The sequence below is a fragment of the Oncorhynchus masou genome, chromosome 17 (genome assembly GCF_036934945.1).
Source record: "Oncorhynchus masou masou isolate Uvic2021 chromosome 17, UVic_Omas_1.1, whole genome shotgun sequence".
In the NCBI taxonomy this organism is placed as follows: domain Eukaryota; kingdom Metazoa; phylum Chordata; class Actinopteri; order Salmoniformes; family Salmonidae; genus Oncorhynchus; species Oncorhynchus masou.
The window spans coordinates 37,174,332-37,191,638 of NC_088228.1; the positions used below are offsets into that span (position 1 = coordinate 37,174,332).

General features: G+C 41.9%; 1 protein-coding gene across 1 annotated transcript; it reads left to right on the plus strand.

Annotated features, from left to right (window-relative positions):
- The first annotated feature begins 4,639 nt into the window (after positions 1–4,639).
- LOC135558968 (uncharacterized) lies at positions 4,640–17,268 on the plus strand. Its single transcript, XM_064993232.1, has 11 exons — positions 4,640–4,999; positions 13,530–13,664; positions 13,773–13,901; positions 13,971–14,123; positions 14,194–14,379; positions 14,764–14,920; positions 15,665–15,772; positions 16,120–16,329; positions 16,498–16,632; positions 16,736–16,879; positions 17,033–17,268. Exons 1-11 carry the CDS (start codon positions 4,787–4,789, stop codon positions 17,266–17,268), a joined length of 1,806 nt encoding a protein of 601 aa, XP_064849304.1. The 5' UTR covers positions 4,640–4,786.
- The last annotated feature ends 39 nt before the right edge of the window (positions 17,269–17,307 follow it).

A 17,307-nucleotide genomic window follows, 5' to 3' on the forward strand; every position in this document is an offset into this window, starting at 1 on the left:
GACTCAGTACATTTATTGGCTAGCCAGCTGACTAGCGATTATAGCATTAGCGGCTAACACGACTTAGCCACAACTTGCTAAGAAAAGAAACTAGCTGTTTACAGATGTAAGAAACACACACTAATAGTGTAATTATAGAATGCTTGTGTTTTTATATTAAGTAAAGTGGAATATGAACTTCCTAAACCAGACGGGGGCAGCTGCTGCACGCGACGCTGGGATAACTTTATAGGAAATTAACACAGTGATAGCACAATTTACAAACGGCAAGGTCCCTGGGCCCGATGGATATGTCATAGACTTCTATAAGAAGTACTGCGCCAGTCTAGCTCCACCTATGTTGCGAATGTTTAAACGATCCAAAGAAAATGCCAAACTCCCGCAAACACTGTATGAGGCTACAATAGCACTGATCTTGAAAAAATATGATAGAGATGTCGTCTTACCGCCCCGTGTCGTTACTCCCTATAGGAAATAAGGTGTTGACAAAGATATTGGCAAACCGATTAAAAACATATATTACCGACATCATACACCCTGACCAGACAGGTTTTATCCCGGGCCGACATATATGCCACAATTTGAGACTCCTTTTCAACGTAATGTATCACGATCATAAGGTTGAGGCAGTGGTAATAGCTCTTGATGCAGAGAAGGCGTTTGCTCAGATTGAGTGGAAGTATATGATGTCGGTTCTGGAGCACTTCGGGTTTGGAAAGGAATTTATTAATTGGATAAGAATTATTTATGCACACGCAATGGCGTCCGTGGTAACCAATCAGGCAATGTCGCAGTCATTCCACCTGTTCAAGGGGTGCCGACAGGGTTGCCCTATTTCACCTGCTCTCTTCGCTATAGCCATGGAATCCCTTGATTCGGGCATATAGCTTCTGTTAAAATAAGACACTCACCACAAAATTTCCCTATATGCAGATGACGTTATTTTGTTTTTATCCAAGCCTAAAACTTCTATTCTGCCCTTAACTTGATAAATACATTCTGCTCCTTTTCTGGCTACAAGATAAACTGCCAAAAATGTGAATTGATGCCGCTATCACGGCCTGTGGATATGCAATTTCTGCAATCTACCCCATTTAGAACAGTGATTGACAAGTTCACAAGTCTTGGCATTGTAGTGACACGAGACCTTGATCAGCTACTGAAAGCAAATTGGGACAGTTTCAAAGAAGCATTTATGCAAGTACAAGAGAGAGGGGGCTTTGGCCTTCCTCACTTTAAACTGTATTATTGGGCCGCTAATCTGAACATTGTGCTTTCTGGAGGGAAAGTTTACCTGGGATGTGACAGAATGATATGGCTTTTAATTGAGCAGGCCTCCTGTCAACGTTCCTCACTCCCTGCACTTGTTAATAGTCCATCATATGTGAAAAAAGCCACTTGTGACTCTAAAAGCCACTTTGTCTTAGCATCTGGAAACAGATGAGGTATTTTCTTAACATACCCACTGTATACATTGACAGCCCGATTTGCCTGAATCATGCTTTCCACCCTGCATTGGATGATGTGGTGTTTTCACAGTGGAGGGAGAAGGGGCTCACAACAATTGGTCATTTATACATGGATGGTTAGTAAGCTTCATTTCAACAATTACAGGGAAAGTTCAACATGCCAACAACACATTTTTTTTCAGATGCCTCCAAATCAGGAATTTCTTAAGGACACATATGCCACAGTATGGCATTAAGCCAAATAATCCTACATTACATAGCCTGATCCTTGTAAAACCCCATTCAAAAGGGTAGGTCTCTAGACGGTGTGATGTGCTACAGGCCCACATAGAGGTATCCACAGACACTATTAAAATGGCTTGGGAACAAGAACTGTGGTTTATATTCCTGGGAGCTTCTACCCAGTCCTCATCTGAGATTTATGAACCAAGTTCTTGTTCCCAAGCCCTTTTTAATAGTGTCTGTGGATACCTCTATGTGGGCCTGTAGCACATCATACCGTCTAGAGACCGACCCTTTTGAATGGGGTTTCACACACCGTGTACAGTTTAAGGTGATACACAGGTTACATTACTCAGTAGTGAAACTGCATAAAATATTCCCGGACACCTCACCACTGTGTGAGAGGTGCAAACAGGATGAGGGGACGTTGACCCACTTATTCTGGACATGTCCTATGTTACATGCTTACTGGGCTCTCATTTTTGATTACTTATCTAAAGCCTTTGATAGAGTTCTAGCCCCAGACCCATTGATTGCTCTGTTTGGTACAGGTGATGGGAATAACCAGGAGGGGAAGGCTGTCTCTCTTTGTACTCTATTAGCCAAAAGGCTCGTATTGCAATTTTGGAGACTGGAGACTGTTACGGGATTTAGGGAATGTAATACATATGGGAAAGATACGATACAATACCTCCAATAGAAGTTCAATGTCTTCAATCCAGCCGATACTGGATAAATGGTCTAGTCCCGCTTCATAACTGGGTTAACGATCTGCTGCTACTCTGTGCTGTACTCCACTCAATTTATTTTTGGCTTAACTCCACTGCTTGTAATGACTATGCTGTCTTCTTATACATGTACCACCTAATAGGATTTTGTTTTATTTTGTGTATGTGTGAGTTAAGTTTTGTTTTTTCCTCTAAATTGGCCATCCCATTCAACAGTACAATGAATGCCAATGTTTGTATTGCTGTCTTTTTTTTTTTGGAATGTTTTCTATTTTTTTATTGGAAAATAATAAGCATATTATTATTTTTTTAAATTAGGAAGGAAAGTGGAAACAGCCTCAGTCTTTCTCATTGTTGCATGTGCTGCATTGACCAAGTGTGTCTCATGGTCGAGATACAAATGCGCTCCTTGAGTGAAGGGGTGGGACTAGGTCTGTGTGGAAAGCGGCATAGAGTGAGGGGAGAAAGATGTTTCAATTATCGGAGTAAACTATACAAATTAACATCACACAATGCCTATCACATTCAACAAGCAAAACCTTCAAAATACCGTTATAGAAGGTAAAGTAAACACCCATACTGGTCCGTGCATCAATACTGGTATAGAAGGTAAAGTAAAAACCCATACCGGTCGGTGCATCAATACTGGTATAGAAGGTAAAGTAAACACCCATACTGGTCCGTGCATCAATACTGGTATAGAAGGTAAAGTAAAAACCCATACCGGTCGGTGCATCAATACTGGTATAGAAGGTAAAGTAAAAACCCATACCGGTCCGTGCATCAATACTGGTATAGAAGGTAAAGTAAAAACCCATACCGGTCGGTGCATCAATACCGGTATAGAAGGTAAAGTAAAAACCCATACCGGTCTGTGCATCAATACCGGTATAGAAGGTAAAGTAAAAACCCATACCGGTCCGTGCATCAATACCGGTATATAGTAAAATACGGTATACCGGCCAGACTACAGGTGACCGTATGCACTCAGTTTGTTTGCCTACTCGTAGAAGAAGACAATGGAGATGGCCTCAATGGCATTGCCCATGCGCTCATAGGTCTATAATGGGACAGATACAATGATGCAATGATGATGCAATGTCTAAGTAAGGGATCATCAACTAGATTCAGACGCGGCCCATTTTTTTCTATTTTTTTATTGAGTGGATGGTTCGGGAGCCGGAACATGATTACAAATCATTTGTAGACAGCATATTGACCGCAAGAAGTCCACATGGATATAGTATTTGACTAAAACCTAATAATTTCAAACATTGCTTACATTTGTTTATGATCACGTGTCTCACTATTATGCGTGGAAATACGTGTGAACATATTTCCTAGTTTAAAATCGCTTGGAGCTGATTTCCCAATGTTAATTTTTTTATAAAAAAAAATTATGTCCAACAATGAAAATGCAACAACAAAAAAATACAATGGGGATAAAACCACCTGTGGGAAGCCAGTTGGGGAACAGACTTTTTAAAATTGAACCTTTATTTAATTTAAGTCTATGGACTGTACTGACGAATCATGCCTTTATGCCAGAAGAGGGGTTAGTAGGGGTCAAGGGTAATGGGCTGATCAGTGATCTACCAGAGGACGGGACAGTAGAACCCCGGGAACTATTCAAAGTCTTGAAAAGGTTTCAGATTTTGCTTGCGAGCATGTTTTTATCTATATGAACTTGGTGTTGTTGACCGACTAAATGAAAATGTGCATGTACAAAAAGTTTAGTTTACTCTGTAAATCCAGCCACACTTTGATTGAACAGACCCTAACTGTTCCGTTTTAAAATCATGGAGGACCAGAGGGGGAAATTGATTGTCCCCCAAAAACAACTCTCCAACATGACCATACTTTGTTTTATTTGTTAAATTCGTTATATTGAGATGTAGGTATGTCTATGCTGTAGATCACATTGAGACACTTTGATTGAATAGTGACCAGAACTGTAAGAGCAAGAACACGTACTGAAAAAAACATACATAAATGCACAATCACTAAAATGTCCTGCGTTTCTATCATTATTGGTTTGAATGTCTTGCCGTACATTGGAAGGTTTGTTTTGCTGTGGTAATACATGGAAGCAAAGTATATGGTATAAACGGGTTAAATATGTATCTTGGAGGTGAGAGAACTTTCCCCAAAAGACGTGTACAGGAATCGATCTACGTACACGCTATGACGGTGGCGAGAACGCTGCTAATTGGTTGAACCGGGACCCTGTGCGCCTGACAGTTCGGCAGCAGACAGCCTGTCAAACCCAGCGCATAGGTAATGTAGGCTCAACGGTTACGGGACTGATAGAATCGGGCGGTACCGAGGAATTATTATCCAGCACAACGATACAGCATTTGTTTCACCATGGACTCATTCAGACGGTTTCAGGATGACGACTATAAAAACTGGATTAAAACGACCATGGGTCTGAATTGTCTTAAAACGCGACTAGGAGGATTCCTGGAACACGAAACCGAAACTTACCACGATCACCTCCGAAACAAACTGAACGCAAACAAAGGCGATCTATGTACAACACAATGTAACCTGAAGAAATGGGTGCCCAGGCCAAAGCAGGTGATTAAAATATGTGAGTTAAAATGTAACTCGCATGATATCTGAGTTTCCGTCCCTAATATGTTCTGCCCATGCACGGATGTCATATGCTACAACTGTTGTTTTATGGAATTACTTTTGTGATTGTAATATAAAACAAACCGTTTGAATTCGAGAACCAAATTATTATTATTATTGCAAACTAAAATAATCATATTGAGGGCAAAACATTAACCCAAAAGTATTGAGAGGAAAAATAAATAATATTGCAAGAAAATATTTTTTTAAAGGCAAGAACAAGTGACTTGTAAATTAATGGATTTGTTTCTTCTTCAGTAAGCACATTTCCATCCACAGTTTGTATGGAGTGAAGTCATACCGTATAAAATAAATTGCACAGTTGTGATAGAAACAGGAAGTTTCGGTACAATTTTATAAATGACGACCGAAAACGTGTTTGTTCGACATGTTGGGATCTCTGTTGGTAAAATGAATTATGCGAGAAATGGCGGTGGAAACGCCTTTATGCGTAAATGTTGAAATAATAGCCATCCTACTGAAGTAAACGTGAAGTCACGTGATGATATGTCGTGTGGTCCTTCCACTACGACTCGGGGAAACTACAGTTTATTAGGCTACAGATGAAAATGTAACGATCTTCACAGGGTGGTGAAAGTGCTCGGTGATCGTGATGCGTATTTCAAATATATATCGAGGGTTCGATTCTGGTGACTTGACGATCGATTCTTGACTGCCTTTTGACAAAAACACATTCTCGGGTTTATCCATAATAATCTCATTGATCAACCCATGACCCCTGATCCCTAACCCCCTGTAGATTAATCTACCCGGGGTTGCCATGTCTGCGGCTTTCTGTAAATTGTTGTAACCTGTTGCTGCAGATTATCAAGCAGTGAGCAGACTGTTACTGAGTGAGTGGGTGTGGAAGGGTGTGTGTGTGTGTGTGTGTGTGTGTGTGTGTGTGTGTGTGTTATTTAGAGCACTGGTTGAGAGCGCTGCTGCTGAGTCATTGAGACGGCAGCACGCACACGTCGTGACAACTTTTTACCAGTTGTAGGTAGGCTATTTAGATTGTCATTATGGAGATACCCTTTTCCATAAAACCTATTAATGCGCTATAACTGATATAACCCCGACAACGACTGGAATACGACTTTAGGCTCACTAGTATGCTGTAGATAAATTCGCTCAGAGGTGGTTTAAAGTAAACTGCATTTGAAAGTCAACTTTTCTTATGGAAAACTTGATCAAGCAAAGGGTTTTGCGCATGCTTAGTTCTTGGGTCTCGAGCACTTGAAATGGAATTTATAGATGCTTCTGTTACGGGAATAAGTCCACAATAAACCTGACATTAAATTTGGACAATGATACATTTGCATTTGTTGGCCGTCATGTAGTCTATTAATTTCTATGCAATTGTAGGCTACTGTTGCTTACCGTTTGATACACTATACACAAAAGTATTTATAGTATGTGGACACCCGTTGCTGACAGGTGTATAAAATCGAGCACACAGCCATGCAATCTCCATAGACAAACATTGGCAGTATAATGGCCTTACTGAAGAGCTCAGTGACTTCCAATGTGGCACTGTCATAGGATGCCACCTTTCCAACAAGTCTGTTTGTCACATTTCAGCCCAGCTCGAGCTGCCCCGGGCAACTGTAAGTGCTGTTATTGTGAAGTGGAAACATCTAGCAGCAACAACAGTGCTGGGAGCGCGTAGCACATAAAAATTGTCAGTCCTCAGTTGCAACACTTACTACAGAGTTCCAAACTGCCTCTGGGACCAACATCAGCACAATAACTGTTAGTCGGGAGCTTCATGAAGTGGGTTTCCATGGCTGAGCAGCCTCACACAAGCCTACGATCACCATGCGCAAGCTAAGCTTTGGCTGGAGTGGTGTAAAGCTCGCTGCCGTTGGACTCTGGGGCAGTGGAAACGTGTTCTCTGGAGGGATGAATCATGCTTCACCATCTGGCAGTCCCACAAATGAATCAGGGTTTGGCGTAAGCCAGGAGAACCATACCTGTCTGACTGCATAGTTCCAACTGTAAAGTTTTGTGGAGGAGGAATAATGTTGTGGGCCTGTTTTTCATGGTTCGGGCTGGGCCTCTTAGTTCCAGTGAAGGGAAATCTTAACGCTAAAGCATAAATTGACATTATAGACGATTCTGTACTTCCAACTTTGTGGCAACAGTTTGGGGAAGGTCCTTTCCTGTTTCAGCATGACAATGCCCCCATGCACAAAGTGAGGTCCATATAGAAATGGTTCGTCGATCTGTGTGGAAGAACTTGACTGGCCTTCAGAGCTCTAACCTCAACCCCATCGAACAACTTTGTGATAAATTGGAACGCCGAATGCCAGCCAGGCCTAATCGCCCAACATCAGTGCCCGACCTCACACATGTTCTTGTGGCTGAATGGAAGCAAGTCCCTGCAGCAATGTTCCAACATCTAATGGAATGTATTTCCGGAAGAGTGGAGGCTGTTATAGCAGCAATGGGGGCACAAACTCCATATTGATGCCCATGATTTTGGAATGAGATGTTCAACGTGATATCACTGAAGTCATTGCAAATCAATTTGTGCCACTTGTGTAGTCTACCTGGAGCTGACAAACAGATTTTAATAAATGGCCTATAACTTCAATTTTTTATTGTAGCCTTGTGTTATTAGGCAATTATTAATGGCCGTGTTAGGATAATTTCTAATTGAATTATCCTATCAATTGTTATCATGGTGACAGCTCTATCGCAAATGTATCATTCTCCTCATTTAATGTCAGTTTCATTGTGGATGTTGGCCTATGAGGGACTATAGGCCACCTGCATCTAGCTCAGCAAACCATGGCAAAGTTGAATTGCAATTATAAACACAGATTTTAGTCAGTAGCCTATGCCTATTGAAATAACGAGTCAATCTCACAAACAGGCCATTTTATACATCTAACACAATGGCACAATTGCCAGAAAATAGCCTAGCATTCATTTTTGAAGTTCGTTCAAGTGTTTCTTTTTTCAGAAATTTCGAGATCCTCTGTCCAACTTTCATCCCTCTAATCCTCCTGTCGGATTTATCAAGTTAAAGTTATGTGCAAAAGGGATTAAAAAAAAAAAAAGACAATTATAAACTGAATGCTGATTGGTTGAAAGCTGTGGTATATCAGACCGTGTACCATGGTATGACAAAAAAACAATTATGCTGTTCTAAATATGTTTAACCAGTTTATAATAGCAATAAGGCACTTCAAGAGTATGTGGTAAATGGCCATTATACTACGGCTAAGGGCTGTGTCCTAAGAACAGCCCTTAGTCGTGAAATATTGGCAATGTACCTCACCTCCTCGGGCCTTATTGCTTAATCATAGCAGTCAAAACAAGTTAAATCGACATCCATTGATGGAAAATGATCTGGCAAATTTAATAAGGGCGAATTAGCCTTTTCTCTTACGACATATTCTTAAACTCACAATAGTTATTATTTTGATGGAAAACTGAAGTTTGCTTCTTAGCTCACATCGTTACAAATTCCGCAGATATTCCTTCTTAATTCGCTCTAACATTATAGAAAAAGGGTTTATTGGATAAATGTGGCAACTGTTCTTCTGCTGCGAAAAAAAATACATTTTTGGGCTAGTTTTCAGGCCTGGTAAGTGGGTTGAGGTGTCATTGGGCTAGAAATTTGAACTTGACCTGGCAACCCTGAGCCTATCCTACTCATAGCCTACTCACCCTGTATCTGCCAGCTGTTGGCTAGAGCACATGTGCTAAAACCAGACTAGGCACATTTGCTATTTAATTTTTGTGAAGAACTATGGGTAGAGTAGAAAATACAATGGAAACACACTGAACTTTATATTTTTATTCAGTACATGAAAACTTGAGGGAAAAGGTCAGCCTCACCCAGTGATCCAGTTTGTTTACATCCAAGGGTATGTTATATATAGCTACCATGCAACCCAGATAATTTGCTAGATACTTGTTTGTTACTCTATAAAGTAGCTTGATTGCTAATTCCAGAATTCAGGGGATACAATACACATCTAAATTATCTTCAGTCCCTAACTATGTTAGGTAGCTAACAGGTTAAGAAGCTAGCTAGCAAGTTGATTCACACATGACTGTGGTCATTTGTAGGTAGCTGCAGTGCAACAAGACCAAAGTCAAAATCAACTTTTTCTAAACACCTCAATCTACACGTATATGGCCAGTGACAATAGCTCCTTTATGTACTTATCAAATTTGAAGAGCCATAGTAATAAACATAATTGTCACGTATACTCCCTCTCCGGCCTCTAGGTCATCAGGCTGCTGATTATTCCGCACACCTGTCACCGTCGTCAAGCGCACCCGCGCCTCATGACACTCACCTGGACTCCATCACCTCCTTGATTAGCTTCCCTATATCTTTCTCTCCCCTTGGTTCTCTCCTCGGGTGTTATCGCCTCTCTGTTTTCACGTCGGCGTGTTTTGTGTTTCGCGGTTATTGTTTTGTTTACTTATTGAAACACACACTCCCTGTACTTGCTTCCCGACTCAGCGCACTCGTTACAATAATCTTTGAGTTAGTCCTTGGCGAGACAGTTGACAAAGCTGTTACTTGACTCAATACTGTTAAAGCTGCAAGACATAGGCATTACCACAGAGTTTTTCTTGACTAATGTCGACTGGAAAATCAGAGGCATAAAGCAGCTAAGTGTTTAATTACAGTAGTTGGTTGCGGCAGCGTGGACATGACAAATCAATCAGTCTGCACAATTAACCATCACAAATGATTTTATTAAGGTCATACCCCTTACTGTACATTTAGACCTGTGATAGACACATTGTCCTTTGAAGAATGTTCAAGCAATGTACAATTTCCACAAAGTGTTCAACTCGTTTTCCTTGATAATGGTTTCCAACATATGATTGTCAGAATTTAACTAAAGAGCAAGAACATCTCTGCATTGTAATTGTATTTGCAGGATACCTTATTGAACATGTGGCTGGTAACAAATTGGTACTGTAAACTGGACTGAACACAATTCAGCGATAAGTCTGCCCTACTCATTCTCGTCTGTACAGTTAGAAGTGTTTGTAGTATTGTTGGGAACGAAGTGATGTTCCTCTTCGGCTTCTCTCAGCTACGGAGGCAGATCATCAGCCAAACTACCTGTGGAAAAGGAACAATTTAAACACTGCTGCCCTTCAGGGCCAGGAATGAGGAACATTGAACTCGTGCACACTTTTGTAGAAAGGGTGAAGAATCAGGACACAAGCCAACCCTCTCCCCTTAAGCCGAAGTACGCATTCATACAATCTCCCTCTTGGCCGAAGCCCTTTACACTCGTACCCGTATGCGGGTTGAAAATGGCAGATATGGACATTGATAAGCACGCAAATTGGAACGCAGTGGCTGTACAGTAATATGCTACACAAGACGTCAGAGCTCAAGGGCCTCCACTTCATAGCGCTGAATTGGATGTTGTGTGTCTGAGTGAGGGAAATGCCTTAAGTTACGAGGACTCTATATATTTTGAAAGATGTGACGTTGAGGATTTATAATAAATACCACTTTGATGTCATACGAGCAAGTCAAACACCGGTGAATCCAAATGTACACTTCACATTTCCACATCATAAACCTCATGTCATATACAGTGTCAGTGTTTATCATCACTATGCTTGATGTACAGTTACAAGATGACATGACGTCATACCCTGGGGCTGTCCTGAACACAATGAGCCTATGCTTGCTGTGTTGTGAAGATAATTTACAGTGGACCACACATCTGAATGCACTCATGACTTCATTCCATGCGCACCAAAATTACCATCTGCTTCTCTGAATTGCCTAGTGAAAGTCTAACACTGTAAGGCCTTTTTTTTTTTTAAATAATTTTTTCTTTTAGCAAGTCATGTTGGCAATAGAACCCCACATTTTCCAACAATATTCTTGTCATGTCACTGAATGTATTTAGAGTATTTTCAGATTTTGATACCCCAAAAAAAGTACAGTAAGTGTAAAATGCGCGTAAAGTCTTGGATTCAGTCTTGTCAGGTGAAGCGTCATGTCCTCACCTTTAGTCTTTAGTCACATTTCCCCATGATCTCCAAACGGTTCCCTTAGAATTGCTACCATGGTAATGCTTTGCTTACCTAATTTCTCATGTAATAAACATTTAAATTTAGCCCTATCTATGTAGGCCAATTCCCACGAGTGTAAGGGGTTAAAGGAATGAACTGGCGGTGTAAGGAATATGATGGAACTCCACTCAACCATGGTTGTAGCAATCCATTGCCTTAAATCCATGAAAGGGAGTTAACAAGTAAATAGCATTTGAAGATGTGGGTTTAGGGCACCAAGTAATTTTTCAGCCACGTTGGTGCCACTACAGCCCTTGCTCCCCATGGGAGAGCATCCTGACCTTGCAGCTTAGAAGGGCAGCTTGGTCAGCAGCATCTGGAAGACAGGAGGGGGCCGTCGGCTGGAGGAACTGCTGGGTTTGCCTGCACACAGCAATGACTTTAGCCAGCTGAACCTCTCCTTTCTCATACTTTCCTAAGGGTTGGAACACAAAATTGATTAGTTTGAAAGCACTAGGGGCAACAGTGGAGCGCATCTTTACTGAGTAGTGGGCACATGTTGTGGACAGGGATAGTGGATGGGTATAATTCCATGACTCTGGATCAGAAGATTGCGTGTTTGATCCCAGTGGTGGACACTGATTTAAAAAAAATATATATATATTTTTTTACCCTATCCCATACCTTAACCATTCCGAGTCAGTACCTAAACTTAACCCTTAACTTCGACACTTGACGTTTAGATAAATGGAATGCAGCTCAGTGTTCAACACCATAGTGCCCACAAAGCTCATCACTAAGCAAAGAACCCTGGGATTAAACACCGCCCCCAGGTGGTAAGGGTGGACAACACCTCTACCACGCTGATCCTGAACACGGGGCCCCTCAGGGGTGAATGCTTAGTCCCCTTTCTGAACTCCCTGTTCACTCACGACTGCATGACCAAGCACGACTCCAACACCATCATTTAGTTTGCTGACGGTGGTAGGATTGAACCCCCTCAGGAGACTGAACAGATTTGGGGAAGGCCCAAAAAATTGTCAGACTCCAGTCACCCAAGTCATAGACTGCTGCTACTCACTGTTTATTATCTATACATAGTTACTTTACCCCTTCCCTACATGTACAAATTACCTCGACTAACCTGCACCCCCGCACATTGACTCGGTACCAGTACCCCCTGTATATAGCCCCGTTATTGTTGTTTTGTGTTACTTATTTATACAATTGTTTTACTTTAGTTTATTTAGTAAATTTTCTTAACCAACAATGCAGTTTGAGAAATAGAGTTAAGGGCTTGTAAGTAAGCATTTCAAGGTAAGGTTGTATTCGCCGCATGTTGCAAGTAAAATGTGATTTGATTTGAATGATACGGAGCAGCAGGAGCAACTCGTGGTGTAAAAACAAATGTAAATAAAATAAATATACACTTTCAAATGGGACTTTTTGAGCAACTTGGATAAATGTCTAATTCTGCACTGAGACATCGCTTATTGGGCAGACAGATAGACACACACACACACACAGCCAGTGAGCCAGGCCACACAAAAAAAGAAACAAATGCTAAACAAAATTGTCTATAGTACAATCACACTGTAGTGAAAAGCTGCCCTTGCTCTCGGGAACCCAGGGCCATACAGCACTGGGGTTCATGAGAAGGGCTTGTAGTGCCTTTGTTCTTGACTAGCCACCTACCACTAGAGTAACTTCAGAGTTACTTCAGTGCACCATATCTTGCTTGTAGGCTGTGATCGAAATGATATAACCATGCTAGCTAATTGTTTCAATACATCTTCTAAATGTGAAATTACAAGACCCAAAATACACTTACCAAAGGGTGTTTCCCTATGTCTTCCTTGTTGTAAAGCTGACGTTATCTAGTTATACTAGTCAGGCCCATTGGGCTAACTAGCTAGCTACTGGCCACTGAGCCTTTTTAAAATATTTTTTTTTTATGGAAAAGTTAAATAAATAATCAATCAACCTTTTTTCATACACTAGCTGGCTAGTTATCAGAAGACACTGTTGCCTCTCAGCATTGCCAGCATTAACATACCTCAGTGAGCTGTACAGGCCATAATTTTCTTTTAAATGAGGATGAACTGTCTCTCCAAAACCAGTTGACCAGTAGAGACGCATCTTATACCTCCTGCCTCCCAAACCCCGCCTACCCGGAATGAACATGCCAAAACTTTGCAAACCCAAAACAAGGCAGTGAAGCAGTCAGAGGTGTTTCATCGCAATTGCGTAATCATTGAAAATGTTTCCCAGATTATATATATATTTTTTATTAATTTACAATTTGTTTTTACCTTTCAAAATGATTTTCTTGCAATACTATTTATATTGCTCTCAATACTTTTGGGTTAATGTTTGCGTTCAATATTATTGATTTGTGTTTGCAATAAAAAATTGGTTTTCGAATTCAAAAGTAATTCTATGGTTGTTCCTGTGTAAGGTTCCTCAAGTGTGTGAAGTGTGCGAGCCATGGAGAGATGAGATCTGGGCCAACCATTCATGTAAAGGCGGACAGGTCTACTGGGGTAACTCCAAGCCGTACCTGTGGCCTACGAAAAAATGGGAGGTAGCCAAGGTAAAGTACCGACATCTGGAGTAATGCTCTTCCTGTATTTATCATAAGTGTGTTACATCCTGCCTTGGTAGTTGGTATTTCATTGTGTGTGTGTGTGTGTGTGTTTAGGTCTACATGCCCCGTGGAAATATGGACCACACCGCTGTGGACCAATTTGACATCTCGGCCTTCCTCAATCTCATGACCCAATGCAACTACTTTGCCAAGTTTGTGAAGTCCAAAACTCTTATCACACAGGTAAACTTTCTCACACTCACAAATACGCACATTTCCTGTGTATAAGTATGACAGTGTGTATGTGTGCAGGTGACCAACGTGAGGAACCAGGTGATGCACTCGGCTGACTTCCGGGTGGAGAAGATGGAGTTAGAAACTTACCTAGGGCGAATCAAAGACCTGGGCCAGGCTCTGAAAACACACTACCCCAAATTCAGTGAGCTGACAGAGGAGATCGAACAGGTGTGTGTGTGTGCTATTAAGTCCATACCTCACTTTTACATTGGGAACCTGACCGGTATCTTTGTCCCAGCTCCAGAATACAGACTTCAGTTTTATCATGAGCTGTGTTGGGAAGAAGATTGCACTTGCGGCAGATAAGGATGCTGAGAGCATGCTGAAACTCCAGAAGTTTCTGAGTCTGGAACAACAGATACTGAAGGAAAAGTTGGAGTGTCTGTCCCAACGCTATGAAGAGGACAGAGAGACAGCCCTTACTGTAAGACACACACACGTCATGTTATTCTATCCTCGTGGGGACCTACAATGTATTTCCATTCAAAATCCCCCCCCCCCTAACTTTAACCCGTAACCCTAAACCTAACTTATAACTCTAAACCTAACCCTAACTCTAATTGTAACCCTAATCTTAAAATAGCCTTTGTCCTCATGGGGACCTGGGAAATGTCCCCACGAGGGAGAATTGTTTTACTATCCTTGTGAGGACTTTTTGGAATTTTAGGTCCTCACAAGGATAGAAGAACCAACACACACACACACACACACACACACACACACACACACACACACACACACGCACACACACACACACATCCTCACTGTAAGGCACCTCAAATGTTTGTGTGTGTGTGTGTACCCCCAGCTGGAGGAGTTGCAGTGTGTGAGGGTGTTTCTGGAGGGGAACAATGACCTGCAGGAGAGCCTGGCGCCACAGTGGGAGAGACTGACAGAGGTGCAGGAAAGAGTGGACACACTCACCGTCAGAGTGGACACACTGGAGAGGAACACACGCACACACGGTGAGTGAGGAAGAGGAACATAGAGAGAGAGATGGATTCAACCCCACTCAGAACATTTGTTTTCCAGAGAGAGAGCAGGGCTGTATTCATTAGTCAAATTCCATTGCAAAACATTTTGTCTGTTGCAAAAAGATTTAACGTAAACCGTTTACACTTAGAAACAAACAAGCAAACAGAGTAAACGGAACCAAACGGGAAGGGACCTACCTTAATTTGTCCAATAGAAACGCTCATTTTTCATTTGGAGTAAACGGTTTCCATTGCAAAAAGTTTTGTAACAGACTAAACGTCTTGCAACAGAATACAACTAATGAATACACCCCAGGTAGAGCGAGAGACCGAGAGAGAGAGATAGTAGAGAGACAGATGATGGAGTTACTGAGGAATCCAGCCCTACTCGGAGAGAGAGACTTGAGGGTTAAAATTACTTAAAAGATTCACATTTTTATTTAACCTTTATTTAACTAGGCAGTTAACAACAAATTTTTATTTACAATGACGGCCTTCCCCGGCCAAACCCTAACCCGACGACGCTGGGCAATTGTGTGCCGCCGGTTGTGATACAGCCTGGAATTGAACCAGGGTCTGTAGTGGCGCCTCTAGCACTGAGATGCAGTGCCTTAGACGACAAATTAATCTAGTGTACAACTTTAAGTGTTCACCACATTTACATAATTTCACACAGACAGACTTTACCTTGAACAGAGGAAAAATATTGACCTATGGCAGCTGTTTGTTTTTCAGATCCTGAGTTCAGTACTGACATCCTCAAATATAAGAACCATCTGTATGAGGAGGCCAGGAGGCAAGGGTGGCCTGAGCCTGTCTTCTCAGAGATAAAGGAAGCCCTCGGTAGGTCAGAACCTTATCCCTAGCTTTGGGCCTGGAGTTCTTCCTTAACATGCCCAAAATGTCACCCATAACGGTCATCCAGACTATCCTGGCTACGTTACATGGTCAGGAAAAACTCCTGGCCCTTATCCAATTCTGTGGTGTAAAGAAGATGTCTTATGGTGGCTTATGCTGGGTTGTTTTATGATATTATATGTAATAGCTTTATAATATCAGGAAAGAGCTCTATAATAATGTGTTGATTGTAAATAAATGATTTATTATTATGTGAAAACGTTGGAGATGCATGCAGCTGTGTCTCTGTGAAGACTTGACCCTCTGGCTTCTCTCAAAATGGTTTTGTCCAGGTTACAGGGGTCGTGTGCAGGTGAGAGGTCAGACATTTGAAGGTGTTCAGGTGTGCCCAAGGTCGAAGACAGCGCACCAGGAAGTGGCTAAACTGGCCCTGAGCCAGCTAGCCAAGGACAGTGCTAGCCTAAGTGAGCTAGCCAATGACACAGAGGAGGGAGAGGCATCCAGTAGCCAGACAGACCAACCACAAAGCCTCTCATGCACAGGTGCTGTATTCCTCAGCCAATCAAATGTATGGTATGAGTAAAAAATATTGTGTCAATAGTATCTGTTAAAACATAATATCACCATGTTTTGTTTCTCAAATGACCAATAGTCCTAAATTGGTATCAGTGTCTGATTGATTAACCTCTACCATGTAACTCTGTCTTTAGGCCCCGTGTTCTTTGGTAGTGTCACTGTGGTCCTTAAAACTGACATCACCTCTGGAGAGGGACATTCTGGAATGACAGAGGCTGTTCAGTCTGCCTACAAGAAACTAGCTCTCCTGTTGGATCTACCAGAATCAGGTTAAAGACCCCTACAGTACAGTAATGTACATCTACCTTTACTGTTTTCACTTATGTCCATCAAAATGCTTGTGGTCATGGAAACTCTTCTCTTGTACCTCAGCTTCCTCCTATAAGGATGTGGTCCTGGAGCACTGTCATACGCGGGATGTCCCAACCCCAGACGAGGCTGTCCAATCTGATGCAGAGGAGAAGACCTACCAATGCACTCTTCGATTCACTGGACCAATCACCTTCTATGTCCCAGGTAACACCACATTCAGTAGGCGGTATGGATACTTTACAATGTTATGTTTCATGGTGTATTGAATGTAAATATATTGTGTGTATGTCAAATGTATATAGATATATACTGTAAGTATTATATAATGTTTAAAATATGTTTTCTGGTTCACTCCAGAGGGTTCCAGCAAAAAGAAACAGGCATGTCAGCAGGCAGCTAAAGTGGCCCTCCAGCGGCTGTCCGGTGTCCTCGGCAGTAAGGAAGTGGTGGGAGGGAACTACGTGAGCACCCTGAAAGAGCTGCTGGAGGCTCAGACCCCACAACTGGACAAGCCTGCGTATGATGTCACAGACAGAGGAAGGGGAGTGGGGGAGGTCACTGAGAGGGGGGAGTGGAGGAACGTGGAGGGGTGACAAGTGGGGGGGTGGTAGGCAAGAAGGAGAAAGGAGTGG

Excerpts from the sequence above, each read along its gene's own strand:
- LOC135558968 (XM_064993232.1), top strand. The coding sequence starts at position 4,787 with ATGGACTCATTCAGACGGTTTCAGGATGACGACTATAAAAACTGGATT. Across the intron at positions 5,000-13,529 it reads GGGTGCCCAGGCCAAAGCAG|GTTCCTCAAGTGTGTGAAGT; the intron begins GTGATTAAAATA and ends TTCCTGTGTAAG. Across the intron at positions 14,921-15,664 it reads GAGGAACACACGCACACACG|ATCCTGAGTTCAGTACTGAC; the intron begins GTGAGTGAGGAA and ends TTTGTTTTTCAG.